Below are 15,960 nucleotides of genomic sequence, written 5' to 3'. Positions count from 1 at the left end.
ACTTAGGGGTGAACAGGTGAGAAAAGCCAGACAGAGATGGAAGAGACAGCGTGGCTGGCAAACGTGCGTGCTGAAAAAACATTTCAGGCTTATGGCTGTACGAAGAGGAGTCTCGAGCCTCTCCCCCTTCCTTGGAGCACTTAACGAGATGGCTCTGCAGACTCAGAGAAATTACTGAGACAGTAAGGTGGAAAATGACTGATCCACTTCAAGTCAGGTATTTACAAATCACCATTAAATACGCAGAAATCTACTGCAAACACATTTCTATTAAATTGTTTCAGTAATGGTATAATATTGTCATTGGCAAGTGGAGTGCTGCAGGCCTGAAAGTGTCGCCCTTGTTGTTACCAGTTTGAGGGGCACATAGAAGGCAGAAATTAATTAAAAGGCAGCATGGCACTATATTAACGCTCAGATTAAAGCCAGCACGAGATGCTACATTAATTTGTGTTGCTAGTACCTGAAGTATTTCAATGATCTTCAGCTTTGTGTCCATTACCAGGATGTCCTCTTTCTCTGGTTCGCTCTGCTTGACGTTCCCCTCAGGAGCAGCAGCAAGCGGAGTCATGGGCAAGAACCCACCGCCTCTGAGCACCACCTGGGTCATCAGCTCACCGACTCCGTGGATTGATCTCATCACATTGCTCCCTTCAGAGAGGTAGGTAAACAGGTAAGGTTATGATGGTGTAATGGGACTGCATTAACAGGGCAAGGACCCTTCACCTCCTACGAAGAGAAATTGTCTCAACATTACACAAGGCCAGCTGGACACCCAAATCCCTGGAACAGATGGAAGTCAATAGAAGCACGGCGGTACTTTCAGAACCCCCTGCCCTCTCCCCTCTTTCATCGTAGGCATTACTCAGCTTTACCACCAAGCCATGGACTGAACGGAGTAGAAGATTTTGAACCCACATTGACATTTTGAGATGAACCAGAAACTACCAAAGAACGATCTGTTCTGCCGATCGTTTTTCAGCCTTACCTTTGCTTTCCTCGCCTTTTGCCATCTTGGTAATAGGGAAGATGGTAGTGATGTGCACACAGTCTAATATAGCAAGGAGGATTTTGGTTAGTCTGAGGAGGTCACAGAAGTTGTAGAAACCAAAATATATCAGATTTCTGGCTAAGTTAACAACCTACCAAAATAATAATAAAAAGCCTGATTAATACTGAACATTTTACTATCACAATCAAGTTGTCTTAACACAGTGAAAAGATCAAGAACCTGTCTGTGCATCATATTCTTATCATAATGCCTTGTAATTCCATAAGACCATATAGTTCTACATCTTATCGCAAAGTTTTCTACTTGCCTACAAATACTGCAATGCCTGGAGTAACAGTCTGTATCTGCAATCGATATTCCATAGCTACAAAATCATACCACATCTGTCTCCTTACAGAAAAAGCAAGGTAAGTCAAGACTACAGGGAATGTACAGACGCTTTTTACGGTTTTATCTTACATAAAAAAAAAAAAATCACGCAACTAAAGCTTACTGCTACCAAGTTATAGTTTCCCCACAAGTCCTCCACATCCTTCAAGATTGACACATAATGATTTCATACATAGTGCAAATGTTTAACGTAGCTCCATTATCTGAAGTATATTCCCTCAAATATGTTGTTTTGTTTTTATAAAGAAACATCTCATCTTTTCTTATACTAATGGTTATTTAGGGAATACTGTTGCATGGATTTGCTACATTTAATTTGCACAGTCTATTTTAATAGGTCAGTAAGTCACAGGACACTGTATTCTCTTTGTGAGTAATACTGTAAGCTCTAGAGACTCTGTGCATGCAGACATAGTGTTTAGCTTTCGAGACTATTTATTCCAGTAAAGCTTGACTTTGCAATAACACTGAGAGCTCAAAAGGTAAACAAGGCTGATGCGAATCTAAGACATAAGCTCGCATTCATTAATTGTATTTCAAGAACTATCATTGCAAGCTCAGAAACTTCAATGGGGTTGCTTGCATGAGAAGAAGGGACTACAGTGGGAAGGAGGAGCCTGCTGAGGCTCAGCTCTCACTAATTACTTTCCAATCTACACAGCATTGAAAATAGTACCAACATTCCACAAAAAAAAAAGGATAAAATCAGAACGGGATAACTACCTCAAAAGTGAGCTTATTTTTCTCTTTATCAGAGAAAGGGAACCTCTGACACACCACATCTCTTAAATATTCCTCTACAAATTCCATTGTTTGTGCAAATCTCTCCTTAATTTCATCTTTGGAAGTTCCACTGCTATCATAGCTGAAGAGGAAAAAACAAAACAAAACAAAAAACAAAACAAAACACAAAACTTAGCATGCAAATACACAGGGCTCTTTTCCCCCCATACCATTTTTCATTGGTTTGTCAAAGTCTAGGAGAAGTTAAAGGCTGTTAAATAATTTATCCAAACGAGAGCGTCAGGAAGCTGACACCATAATTTCCTGGCTTTTGCTCTTTTATCCCATATGCTCATTTGCACTATTTAAAAATGTCTGAGGAAAACAAAAAAAGACAATTTTGTCCCAATAAATAAAAAAAAGAAACCCTTAGTATTTTAGTGGAAACAATGACAAGCTATTGACAGCATTAAGGAGAATGGATAAGGCCAACAGATGCCAACTGTGGATGCTATTTTTCCTCCAAATAAAAGCAATATATATGAAAAGTAGACGTTATTTTTTCTTAATAGAAATTCTAGGTTTGTTTCTCAGTGTGAGCAGAGAGCGTTCGCAAAAGACAATCCCCACCACCTTCCACTGACTACTTTTGTTTCTCCATTTGATCACGTATCCCTGTTTAGCCTCTGCCAGAGCTGAAGCCATTTCTTTTTCTATTTTGGCATTTGAAGTTGAATACGATCTACTGCATCTCTCTCAGCAAAGAGAGCTAGGCTAGCAAGGAGGGAAGGGAGGGAAACCCAAGAAACCAGGAAACACTAGTACTGATATAGACAAGACTCAAATTGCTAACACTTAACACCGATTTTAAATGTTCTTTTCCTCCAACTGAAAAACTTGAGTTCTGAGCAGTTGAAGTACTATAAATTTTAAATTATTTGTACTATAAAAGAGTTAATACAAGTCTACGGTCAAGAAATCACCCCTCCAGTCTAGCTGTGTTTTTGTATAGGTTTTTCACCACTTGGAGTATTTTCCATTGGAGGTGAAGGACTGTGACTGCCTCCAGCACATTACTTGTTTCAGCGTCTTCCCCCGTGGTTTTACTTTGCGCTGTGCGAGCTATTGTGTGGAAAACCTGCCCCGAAGGGTTTATGCCATAACCAAATCAGGCAGGAGGAAAAATGAAGTAGTCCTCCCTTGCTTTCCCTCCCCAGGGCTAGGTCACTCGTCACATCACCCAAACCAGAGACGGACCATCGCTGTGATCGCTGCGTGTTTGAGACAAACCCCTGCTGCCTCACAGCTTAGCCATGCACATGCAGGAAGGTTATGTGGTTCTCGGGAAGGTTCTCCCCAGCAAACATTACAGGCAAAGAAACTACAGGCTCTGAATAACAGAACTAGTGAGAATACATTATGAAGGGTTTTTTTAATTATTATTTTTTTTAATTTTAAGCAGAACCAGTATAAATAATGCATGAGTAAGATTGATTTTTTAAAAACAAAGCCAGATCAGAAGTGATGTAATTTCCTTTCCCACACCATTCCAGCAAGTACTTACTCATCGATAGCAATTTCAGAAGGTATTTCTGACCACAGACGAGCATACTTCACTGGTGTTACTTGTTCTTGGGGGTCACGATCAACGTGCATATGAAGCATTAGCCGACAGAAAGATGCTCTCAAATCATATGGCAAGTTTTCATCCGACATGCAACGGAGAATGAGGTCCACATCCAGCTGGCCAGATATTTCATTTATGGCTAAGTACTGGCGATCAAGGCACATTCTAGCAAAGAGGTTTAGCTGGTATCTTCAGGGGGGGAATAAAAAAAAAGAAAACAAACAGCTTACACTTTAGAAATGTCCACTGAGTATAGTATTGATATGCTCTTACATATTATCAGAATGAATCCTATATTTTCCAGTAATGTAGCTATACTTATTATGGAAAGAATAAAGTACTTATCAAACACTCGTAAGAGGTGGAAAAATAAAATAAAAGGAGTCGTCATATTTTCCTGAGAGTTGCATAGAATTAAGTAATGCTGTTTATGAAAGCTACAGAAGAATCTAAAGACCATTTAAGGCAACTCAGCCTAAATACTGTCGAAGACCAAACACTTCTTACTGGTGCTGAAGCCACAGTTGTTCACTGAGGCAAAAACGTAGACAGACTACAAAATCGTTAAAAGTTAGGTACCTGATTAAACAGCTACTGAGCTTTGCTCCCTTTAGGCAAAGAATTAGTAAAGGAAAAATAAACTTAATTCCCAAGCTTTTCAGTCCCTAAACTAAAAGTAAGCAACTGGCATTTAAGGTAGGCACATTCAACAGACTGATAATTAGCCTTTAGTCATAAAGCACATGTCCAACACTCATGAGTATTCATACAGGCTTGGGTTGAACAGTGTCAACTGTGAGGTTTTCTGAAGAAACATTCAATTTCAAGCAGACTCCTTTTCACTCTCAGCACTCCTCGTGGGAATTTGACCAAACTGTATCCTAAATCCTTGTTTTAAGCACGTTCATGAGCCTATAATATAGGCTAAAAAGAATTAACACTATCAATTCTATTTGAAAATCAGTGCAAGATTTTTAAATTTTTTTTTGCAATCTATTTTGAGAGCAGATACAATTTTTTAGACAATATACAAGAGGGTGTCCTTTGGAGCTCAGTCCTCCAATAGGCCCATATAAAACCATGTATTGGGAAGTCTACTGCAAGAACCATTTCAATGGTTCAATGCAAAATACGATAGCTATTAAAAATAAAAAAAAAAAAAATAATCTAGTTGTACTTTCCGCATCACCACAATCCTGTCCGTCAAACTACTCTCAGAAGTTTATAACCCAGACACAGGAATTTGGTCTGGGCTGAAACCTGATCTTACACTATGCCAAGAACTTGGTGTCTTGTCAAGTCATCTGGAAACATCGCTTCATGTCAGAAACTGCTAAAACCATAGCTTAAGCTGTACAAAAGAGCACTGCACATTAATCAAACCAAACTTGTGGCATTTTCATAACTTCATATATTGTCCTGCTGAGAGCTACAGGACCACTAAAGGCTTTGAGCTTAGAGAGAAATTTAGAAGGCAGGGAGCACAGCAGTGACTTCTTTCAAATCCAAAGCAAAGCCATTTGCATGCCGAAATCCTGTTCTTCCCACAAATGGTTGCTCACCCCAACTTCCATCCGAATACAGGTAACCTAAACAGTTAGCGTACAGGCTCTCCCATAAAACCCACTTAGCAGGAAACCAAGCAGAAATACAGGCATTAACTGCTGTACAACTTCAATGCACTCTAAGCCTCAACTATATACATTTTTTACATCAGTTCAAACTTGCTTATGCCGATAACTGGACTTCTCACCGCAAATAAACTTTGTGCTTTTAGCTGTCGCTTCCAAGATACTTTGTCCTCACTCTCTAACGGCTATTTTGTCCACAAACGCAGTATCCTTTCTCCCAAACCAACTACAGCCTATATACCAAAGCCCTCCCCACACAGCCTTGACGAACTTTGCTAGCCAACTACTGCACATGCTGTTAACCTGTAGTAGCTGAGTATGTCCCGATCTTCCTTCTGCCCTTCCTTAGCATCCTGAGCCAACTCCCTGATACTCTTACTGCGGATTTCCTTGTTACTGTCTCTCCAAAACAACCACACTTCTTCCTCATCTTCTCCAACCTCCAAGGCGTTTTCTCCACTTGACACTTCTTCAAACTCAAATCGAGAGAGGACCAGCCTGCAAGGAGGAAGTTAGGTTAGATTACAAACTGCCAAGACCTATGCAGATCTTTTAGAACATTTCTTTTAAGACACTTGCTAAAAAGGACATTTGCTAAAATACATTGGTGACGTAGAAGTAACTAATTTTATGATCTCACCTGCATTCAGAAAACACAAATTTTTATTCCTCAACTCTGTGAAGTAAAAGCAGAGTATCTTATTCCTTCAACAGCAGCAGTTTACTACATAAAATCTTTGGGGTTTATCATTAAAAGCATTAGGTTAGAATGAATTTAGATTATAAGCTTTCCATTCAGCCTTAAGACTACCAACATTTCAGCTCCATTCAATTGATGAAGATAAAGAAACAAGGCAGTTAAAGACACACCTAACTGACTTTCAAAAACATCTTTACAGGAGAACTGGTTCAAAGATCGTTCAGACTAGGAAAGGATTTGGTAAACAAAAATAACTAAAAATCAATTAGTTCTGTACCCCATAAATGCCAATTGGATCAGAACTTATTTCTGCTTACACGATGAAATCACTAGAAACAAATCAGAAATCACTAGAAACAAATCAGAATCAGAAACTAAAAAGGCTTTGGGGGCTTTTAGCTCTTCAGCAAAAAAAAAGACAAATTAAATACACAAGGATAAGAACAAATAAGTGATTTAGCAACTTTAAGTGCTGGTGGAAATAAATACAGTCTTTATGATTTCATGAAGGGAATTAAACGCGCAAGAATACTCTCATCCATTTGCATTTTAAATACCATCTGACAAAGACCTGCTTCCCTTTTACAGTACTTTGATCACAATTATCTATACCCTATTCCACATATTGAATAAACCCATCTTTATGGAAGACAATTGGGATTTGGTGCCCGCTCTGATGCTTCGGCAATGGCAGGGCAATGCTGAGAGCTGGAGACCCAAACGCTAACCGCAGAGGGAGACCCGGGTGAGCGGAGACGCATCAGCTTCTGCTTCGCTGCAAGCTGAGCTCAGTGGGCACGCACCCAGGAAGCGCTCGCTCCCTTCCGACAGCTTATGGAGGAAAGCCTGAAGCCCAGAGGAGGATCAGGCCCACAGGACCCTGCACACCTTCCTGCAAAGTCTGTCTCCTTTGATCACTCGTGAGAGATCAGAAAGATTTCTCTGACTGCAGGACTGAGGATGCATATGGCAGACGTCTGCTGTCATCAACACCCATTTACTGTGGATTTGAAGAGGACCCCACACACACTTAACTGCTTTCTCTAGACGTGCCAGCAGTGCTCTCAGCTTTGAATCACCTTCCTTCTGTTTCACACTAGGAAAACCATCTTTAAAGGCATTAACTTACTTAGTTTCAATGAGAATGTCTGCATTTGCTGGATTCAGCACAGCTTTACAAATCAACTCCTGTGTCACTGGAATAGACTTGTTCATGGAAACGCACAGATCTGAGAGGTAATCCAAAAACCTGTTGGAAAACGTGAGCCAAAAGAGTATCAATCCTTGTTGAGATCTAGGCTGAAGCAGTCCACATTTCAGAAAGAAAACATTCAGACCTCCATTTTAACATTGCAGAGCGAGACTGTTGCCCGAGGGGGAAGTCAGGGCTAGTGCCAAAAAAAGAAGTGAACTAGCTGTGCTTCCTTACTAGCAAGTTGGCAGGTCAGATTTTCCTCAGAAGACTAAGAGGAAAAGGGTAATCGTACACTCAAAAACGTAGCTCTCACCTGGGCTCCCTATTTTTCCTCACAAGACTAACAAAAGTGTCAATCTCGGCAGCTGTGATGTGCTTCTCCAAGAGCTTGCGATTGTTATGAAGCAGTGCTGTAATAGTGTCCTCGGCCAAGACATCGTAGCCAATTTGCTTCTGCATGAAGCCAAACTGCTTTGCAATGTATTCCTTCAAAACAAAGGGAAGAAGGAAGGTGGTGTAATTAATTCTCAGAATTTAAGGCAATACTCAGTAACAGAAAACAGTAAGATGTTTGTCAATATCAACATCCCAGGATGCAAACTGGATTAGATTCAAATGGTTGTTCTTTGGAGAGAAAACCAGTGCTGACAGACAACCTTAACACCTCCCTCCCTCCTGGGCTAGACACCACCAAGGCATTTATCTTTATCTGATATGAACTTGTTTTTAATAAACGGCAACAAAAAATGAGCAGCCTTAATTCACAGGTCAACTTTCAGTGGAGCTTGTAGTACACGAGAGGGAAGAAAGTCTTGTAATTCACCTGGATTTCACAGTTAGCAATTCTATTGTTTTCTTATTTCCCTTAGAACTGGTACTAATCACACTGCAAATCATCTCTGAGATGAAAAATGCCAGACAGGGGAAAACTGAGCAATCCAAAAATCTCTTGCTGACTGTACAATACAGCACAGCATAGCAGGGTTTCACAGGATGTAGCTTTTATTTTTTTGGAGGCAGGAACCGTGTTAGTGCCATTGAAAGCTACAGACATATCTCAAACCTGATTCTTTCTGTAATCCTGCTGCGAGTGCCTCAGGACTCTGTAGCAAAGTCGGCATATGTGTCTGAAGGGAGCATGACGCTGGTCTCCAAGCTCCTCCAACCGCAACATCGGGCCATCACCGCTGTCCGTAAATGGTGCTTGCAACAACTTGAAAATCTACAGATTTATTAAAAAACAGATAAAATCCTATAAGACACTGCCTTCATGTGATTAGAACTAGTGTGAGAGCACTGTGTCAGTGTCTCTAAATTTCTGAAAGGTACATCAGAAACACACTACAGCTACCAAGTTTCCAGGCCAGAACGTAGCCTGGACAGAAGACACCGTTGATCACTTTTATTCAACACCATATTCTGTATTTTTTTCTTCTAGCAATGGTATGCCTACAGTCCGCTGCCAAGAGCCTGCTGAAAGCTAGAAACTCCAAGGATCTGTCGGTCCCAATAATTTGGCCAGGTTCTCTTTTATTAGTTTCTCTGTTCTGACAACCCTTCTTGTAGGCAATTTAAAGAAAAATGCAGCCTACCTGCTTTAGAATGTTCTGCTCTCTCATCAGTTTTTGCCGCTCTCTATTAGGTTTAGAAAATACCACTTCAAGGACGTCTTGTCCAGAGTTAGTTCCGCCAGTAACAAAATAGACCAAATCCTCCAACAATTTGGTAACAGATCTGCAGCAAAGCCAGAAGTTGTTAATACAAAACTACAAATTCTATCTGTTAAAAGAACAACGCCAGTGTAAGTGTACATAAATTTCAAACTTCTAAGTGAAAAAGAACATCAGTTATAGACTGACTCAGATGTTGGATAACAGAGGTTTGTACAGAACTTAAATGCTCCCTATTGCTGCAGCCTTACTGTCTAATAGCTAAACCACAGCAGCAGTAAGACAGTGATACAACTTTAGGACAACTATATGCTCGCCAAATTCTGTTTGGCAGTTCTTTAAATTGCCAATGGAAAAAAAATAAAAAAATTAAAAAAAAAATAAAATCAAGTGATAATCTCTCCCAAGGCCAAATAAAAGATACCAGCTATAGAAGCACATGGGCCCTGGTTTTACACAGCTGACTCTTATTTGTGTGGCCACGTACTTTTCATGGATATTATCAGAGGATTTGCAAGAAGTCATGTGCTCAGTCTTCACAAGATGGATTATAAATTCCCACACTCAATTTGCAAAGCCCATCCAGAAAGGTATGCCGTGGATTATTCCTCCAAGTTCACAACAAGAGTTCTCATGCTCTCATTTCACCGAGCAACAGGGAGGGCTTGACAAAATAGGCTTGAAAACCTCCACTATGGTCACATCAACAGTAAAACCATCAACTGTCTTTTTTTTTTTTTAATCTAACTTCGTAGGAAACAAAATCCCTCTCCTGACGATAGCGTACATAGATAAAATTTGCAAAGAAGCAGTTACTGAGTAAAGGAAACAACATTATGTGAATCAAAGTCTTGCTTCCTTACCTTCTTTCATTCTGGGTTATTGTTCCCTTTTCCAACTTGCCAGCAATGGAACCTAAAACCTTACTTGCATCATTCGCAAAATCCAAGTCCCGAACCTCTGCAGGGGAAACTGGTACTATGGCAAAAGCTTCTTTGTCCTCTTTCACTGGAGAAGTACCAATCTGAAACCCAAAGAAGTTTTATCATCAAAGCAAAAGGCAGAAAACTTACTCAGTGATAATAAAACAGAAGAAAAGCCATGCTCCACTTGGACAGTGTGAGGCTGCTGATGAAGTCACACTTTGAGAGCAGTATTGCTCTGTGCAAACTCAAAGGTATTCCTAAATCCAGAGAAACACCAGGAGAGATTGCAAAATGTTGCTGTAAACAGTGGAAACAATTCTCCTTGTGATGACTGTTGTACAGTAGAAATTGAACAGCGTTACTAGTAAACTACTGTGAAAACCCAACCTTTTAGATAAAACATTTTGCATAGGCCCTATTCATTACTGTTAACCTGCTCGCTGTTTGACAAGCCCAGCAGTCTCATGGGACTGGAACTTCTCCTACCAACACTTTTGTGGATGCACAGGAATCAAAGGTTGTGCTTATATAAAGTAACAGGACTTACTTTGAGCATCACAGGTTTCTCCTCCTCTTTATCAATAGGGATATTGGTACTATGGACCCAGGTGTTAGTGCAAAGGTGTCTAAGTCTGACGTAAGAGTTCCTGAAAGAAAGTCAAAAGTTTCAAAGCATGAGTCAGTTCCCAGACGGGAAATCTTCACATTGTTCGAATTGCAAGATGTTGGCAGGAACAAGTGGAAAAAAAAGTGTCATCTTTATCCATGCTGCATACCATAACAGGAATAAGACTCTTTCCTTATTCCATTCTATAAATTCACCTTAAGAAGTCTTCTTATGTAATGAAACAGGTTCTGCTGTACAATGGAAGTACATCTGTATTTCGTTGCTGTAACTCAGCTGCTGCACAGTAACAAATAAAGCTTCTTCAAGTCCTCACATTTCCACGTGCTATAGTGTATCTGAGCTGTCAGCTTCCTCCATTACCTTTGTATTTTTCAGTCCATAACTCCCTAATGTCTACTTTATGTTTTCTAAACTGAGAATTTTTTGACTCTCTGTATATGTCAGTGTTGTTCAAGCATCAAAGGTCCATCAAGACACCAGAATACGAGACCAGCATGCAACAACCTTCTCTAGCAGAAGTCCTATGTGGACAGCACTTCCCAGACTTAGTTTTCTCCGGTATTTCTGGCAATGACCCTATTTTGCATGTACCAGCTCTTTTATAATAAAAGATGTCAAGCCACAGTAGATGAGCATCTTGGGCCACGGTAAGAAACAGTCTCTCAGCTGCAGTCCAGCCTCCTCTCTCCACACAACCGTGGCAGCCCAAAGGGCAGAAGAGGCACCCAGGACAGCTGCTTTGGGTGGCCCTGTTCACTTCTGCTAATTTAGTGTCTGATGATTTAGAGAGTTGCTCAGATAAAGTAGATGGAACGAATACGCTGTGCTTTCTCAGTGGGAGCAGACAGCAAAGAGCCTGCACGCAGACTGCATAACTTTGAAGGGTACAGAATCTTTTAAGTAACAAGAGGTACCATATGAACAGTAAAGGACACATAAACCAAGTGTAAATTACTCGGTGTTACATCCTGGCTAACTTAACGCAGACAGGTCACAGGAGTGGCTTGGTAAGACACCCAAGGCTTTCGGTCCCAGCTTGTTCACTGGCAAGGATGTCACTTAATCTCAATTTTCCCATCTGTAAAATGGTGTTCTGTTACTTATAACTCAATTGTAAAGTACTAAAGTGAAGCTTCAGGCACTTGCTAAGTATTCCTACATTAATTTGAGAAAGAATCTTAATTCCAAAGGATGAAAGAAAAACAGCAGGAGACAGCTTTACCTTAAGAAAAAAAATAAAAATAAAAGAATCAAACTCCAAAGCAGATAGTCAGTTCTACCAGTATGCTTAGCTGTACCTGGGGACAAGGCTGTCTCCTCCTCGCAAGGTGGTAGGGTCCAACTCAAATATGGAGGAGATGTCATTTCCTTCAGGCACAGACACCAGGGAGTACGCCATCTTCTCCTGAGCACTGCGCAAGCCTCTTCTGGAGGCATCCTGCTCAGGGTCCAGCTGTGGAAGAAGTCCCATCACACACAGTCAGCCCAAGCCCTCCAGACCCACCTGCCCCACGTTAAATAGATGTGCCCTGGAATTTGCAGACAGGACTGAACCACTCCAAGGACCAGTTTAGACAACTGGGCTTTAGGACACCAGTAAAACTGACAAGTAGCTGCTCTTGCCAACTATTTCTTTGCTTTCCCTGGTGTTAATAACTTCTGAGTATTTCTGGATGACAAATACGGTAACTCCTAAACCACAGAGGCTGTGTCTTGGAGGCAGTGCCGCAAGAGACTGAAAATCCCCCCGGCCATTCACCCCACAGTCACTGGGAACTCTGACTAGTTTCAGATGACCCACACCTGCTAAGATCCCCACCCCTGGCACTGCCAGCTCTCTAAATGTATTCCACATATTGCAGTTATCACCCTAACAAAGTAATTCTGTGAGCTGCAAACAGAAGAGTCACCAACACTATGTACCAACAGTCTTTGCTGGGCAACTCCAGCAAAAAAATGGGACTCGCATCTAGTAATTACAGACAAATGAAACAAAAAGCTAATCAGGATGTTTTGCTGTTCACGCCACAGCTTATGATGCACTCAAACACAAGGATACGCTACAAAGGCCATGGGATCAGAACTATCTTTATTTCCAAGGTGCTAGCAAATTACCAGCCTCCTTTAGCGAAGTAAAGATAGTAGCATCAACTGAATAAACCCCTGGATTTTCAGATGAAAGGACAAGAGGGTAGGAAAAAATAAAGATGAATTGGGAAAAAGGAACAACAACTTTCTGTAAAACCTTTCCTAGGGAACTACCGGTTACGGCTACTCAATAAAAAAGTTGCTAACTGTCTGACACAAGACAGGAGCCAGCTGTCCATGTATAAACATCTAAATCCTAGATGCAGTTTTCAAAAAGTGATCAAGAAGCCAACTTATCAATTTCTCTGTGATCTTGGCACCAGCAGAAGACAGGCACCCAACGCGGTCAGCGGTCGAGTACCTGCCTTTCAAAGTCCTGGCGTAAGGCGTCGCAATCCTTAAACGTACAGAAAAGGTATGTAACATTGCTTGTGCCTCAGGATACTCTGTGGTTAGCACATTTGTAGTCAATGAACTTGGCCGCAAATTGTGACATTTAAAGACTGATTTTTCACGTGGGAACAGACAGTTAGCTGTATGGAACAGAAATACACATTGGGAGTGTGCCTTCAGGAGAAGCAGCAGCTATACGCTCGGGGTCCATCTGGAGGCTTTACACTGGGAGAAATTCACTCTCTTGGAATGAATTCTCCAAATTTCAGCTGTCTCCATCCCCACAGTACGGCTCTGCATTCACAATTTGCACTTCAGGAGACAACTGGTCAGTTATTGAAACTGCCGCAAAGCTGATAATTAGAAAATCGGAAGGTAGGAAATGGGGCAATTTAGGGAGAACTAAAACTTCAACCCCAAAGCTGACACCAGCAGTCCTCTAATGTTGAAAGGCGCTAGCTGGCACCTCAGCCATGCCCATTTAAACCCCATTCCTGTACAGCTCACCGAGGTATAAGGAGAAAACAACAAACCACAGAGCTGTGCGAAGAAACCTGCCATCTTGCAGACAGCTCACATTTACATCAAGTTGGAGTTTGCATGAAGTTGGATAAAGCAGCCTACACCACCCTGTCACTAGTGAATGTTAAACGATGCAGTAACTGCGTGTCAGAAATGAATTATGTGCTCCTGAGCCTATTCTTTATGGTCTATTTTGCCACCTAGTGGTACAGAGACAGAGCAGGGAAAAATCAGCACAACTCTGAAGCCAGTGCCTTATGGTTATTACTGCACGTATTATCAGACAGAGACATTAGCGTAACACTAGCAGGATGGATGTCTACATAAAAGACCTTGACACTGATTGACTTTCAAAAAGTTAAGCCAACAAAATAGTCAATGTTGGATCCTCCCTTTCGCCCAACAATAGCTTGGTGTGGGTGGAGGGTGTTCATTTTTTCATTTTTCCAGCATGTTTACTGAAGTCAAGCTGTCAGAAGATCAGTGTTTGCTGCCAAATACCACCAAGAACTAATCAGGATAACAGCTCAATATCTGGGGGCAAGGGTAAGCATTTTAACGGCCAGGGTATAATGACAAATCCTTTTAGGAGGAAAAAGTCTACCCTGCAGGATTTCAAAGCATCACAGTGCTTTCACATGCATCTTTTAAAAATTGAGGGAGTAGTTCTTTCTCATATCCAAATAGAGCAAATCTTTCATAATGCAGGATAAATGACCAAGAAAGCTGCGTAAGCCTACAATCATATCCAACTATAAAAAAATGTAATCCACAATGGAAAGTGCTGTTCCAGTTTTATCTGTTTTCAGCCACCGAAGCAATGCTGTTTCCCTTTGACACCAAAGAGAAGCTTCTATTAATACAAAGCATCAGCACACTCAATCTTTGACACAAAACTACTTACAGAAAACAACACAGACTTGCTTTCACAGGAAAATCAGAAGAATGGCACTGAAATCATGCTCCCCCTGCCATTCTTGCTCTCTAGACCCTTTATCCTGGCTTTCCTGTGACAAGCTAAAACGAGAGGGGGAATTAATTTCTTAAACAAGGAGGTCAGGTGCCTGACTGGCACAACACTACGTGAACATCCCGTTAGGGACACTTGCCATCTGGTGTCACCTTGAGCAACTTGCTTTTCAGACCTATTCAAGAGAATGCTTCAAGGAAGGAAAGGTTTAAGAAATAGGAAGACAGAAAAAGAGATGCTACAAAGAGGGGAGGCGAGGGGGTCCAGGTAACGTATAAATTCGGTTCCAAGTGCATTGCTCTTCACTAAAGCCTAATCCAGTTTTCAATATCCATTCTTCTGGACAGGCCTTAAAAGCCTTCAGATCATTCTCAGCTTTTTTAGCTTCTTCACTAGCAGCAAAGCCTGGACCATGTATGCACTGGCCAGGTAAATACCTGGACCTGTGTCAAGCCCTCCTCAATTAGGGGCAAGATCATACTCTTGCCTATACTTACTGAGGATTGACACTCCAGGTCATCTTCCTCATAGTCAGGGTTTACCTGATGAAACAGAATCACAGGCACGTCAAAACTCTAACAGAGCTGGAAGTGGGAAACAACCTCAGCGCGGTCTAAACTTATTTTGTAAAAAACGCACGCTACTGCTACAGCACCACCAGGCATGCAGAACAAATACACTGCGCAAACCGATTCATTTCTAACCAGGCATCTGCCTGTCCATGAATTAAGCAGTTACATAATCTGCAAACATGCAGAGAGATTTCTCTTGTTCAGGATAATCACTAAAGAAGCAAGAACGGCAGAGAGTTACCAAGTTTCGGGTTTTTTTGTGGGTGTTTTTTCTTTTTTTTTTTTTTTAAATCCCAAGTGGAATTTCCAACTAGAAATTACTGGTTTGGCAGAAGTATTTTAGAATAAACTCTATTCTAACCATGGATCAGGAGAGCAATTCCTCTAGTATATTTTTGTATGATGTAAGACCATGTTTTTGTTTTGGCTGATTAGCAAACCCAAGATTTACTGGAAAAGCTCTATATTGGATCGCTACTGAAAAGGATTTGCGAGTGTACATGTGACAAAATGCTGCTGGTTTTCCAATCTGCTTATTAGAAGAATAAAAAATGGGATATCTAACCTGGACTTTTCCCACCAAAGCTCTCAGGTCAATAACATGGGCTGAGGCCGCCCGTCTGCCCTGCTACATGCTCGTACATCCAGGACAGCTTTAGTTTTTACTTACTGAGGTTTGTGTATTGGCATGTTGATATATCCACGCTTTAAAGTGAATAGTAGTAGTTTTAATAAACATTTAAAAGTGTTGAGCAGCAACACAAAATTATAACCTTTAGACTTCTTATTTATTTTGTGCTTGGACAGCTAAGCATTATCTGCAGTTCTTGCACGACTGGTCTGACGTCTAACTGTATTTTCGTTATACGTTCAATTCTGCAATTCCGCTCGGAAATCTGTGATTCAGGAGAAA

At 41.0% G+C, this 15,960-nt stretch overlaps 1 protein-coding gene across 8 annotated transcripts in view; it reads right to left on the bottom strand.

Moving 5' to 3' along the window:
- Window positions 1-15,960, bottom strand: part of ITPR1 (inositol 1,4,5-trisphosphate receptor type 1) — a 177,986-nt gene that overhangs the window by 102,446 nt on the left and 59,580 nt on the right. For 5 of the 8 annotated variants that reach the window (XM_075762494.1, XM_075762499.1, XM_075762495.1 and 2 more), the window contains 13 exons: window positions 14,973-15,017; window positions 11,801-11,955; window positions 10,422-10,521; window positions 9,812-9,972; window positions 8,871-9,012; window positions 8,342-8,500; window positions 7,592-7,764; window positions 7,213-7,332; window positions 5,687-5,881; window positions 3,690-3,941; window positions 2,126-2,267; window positions 989-1,142; window positions 464-651 (listed from right to left, as the gene is read on the bottom strand). In XM_075762494.1, the coding sequence (XP_075618609.1) occupies window positions 464-651; window positions 989-1,142; window positions 2,126-2,267; window positions 3,690-3,941; window positions 5,687-5,881; window positions 7,213-7,332; window positions 7,592-7,764; window positions 8,342-8,500; window positions 8,871-9,012; window positions 9,812-9,972; window positions 10,422-10,521; window positions 11,801-11,955; window positions 14,973-15,017 (1,986 nt within the window). The remainder of the gene's footprint in view (window positions 1-463; window positions 652-988; window positions 1,143-2,125; window positions 2,268-3,689; window positions 3,942-5,686; window positions 5,882-7,212; window positions 7,333-7,591; window positions 7,765-8,341; window positions 8,501-8,870; window positions 9,013-9,811; window positions 9,973-10,421; window positions 10,522-11,800; window positions 11,956-14,972; window positions 15,018-15,960) is intronic. The other 3 variants (XM_075762496.1, XM_075762497.1, XM_075762500.1) reach the window with 1 other exon arrangement.

Source organism: Balearica regulorum, chromosome 10 (assembly GCF_011004875.1).
Source record: "Balearica regulorum gibbericeps isolate bBalReg1 chromosome 10, bBalReg1.pri, whole genome shotgun sequence".
NCBI classification, from domain to species: Eukaryota; Metazoa; Chordata; class Aves; order Gruiformes; family Gruidae; genus Balearica; species Balearica regulorum.
This window is presented reverse-complemented; position numbering and strand designations above follow the sequence as displayed.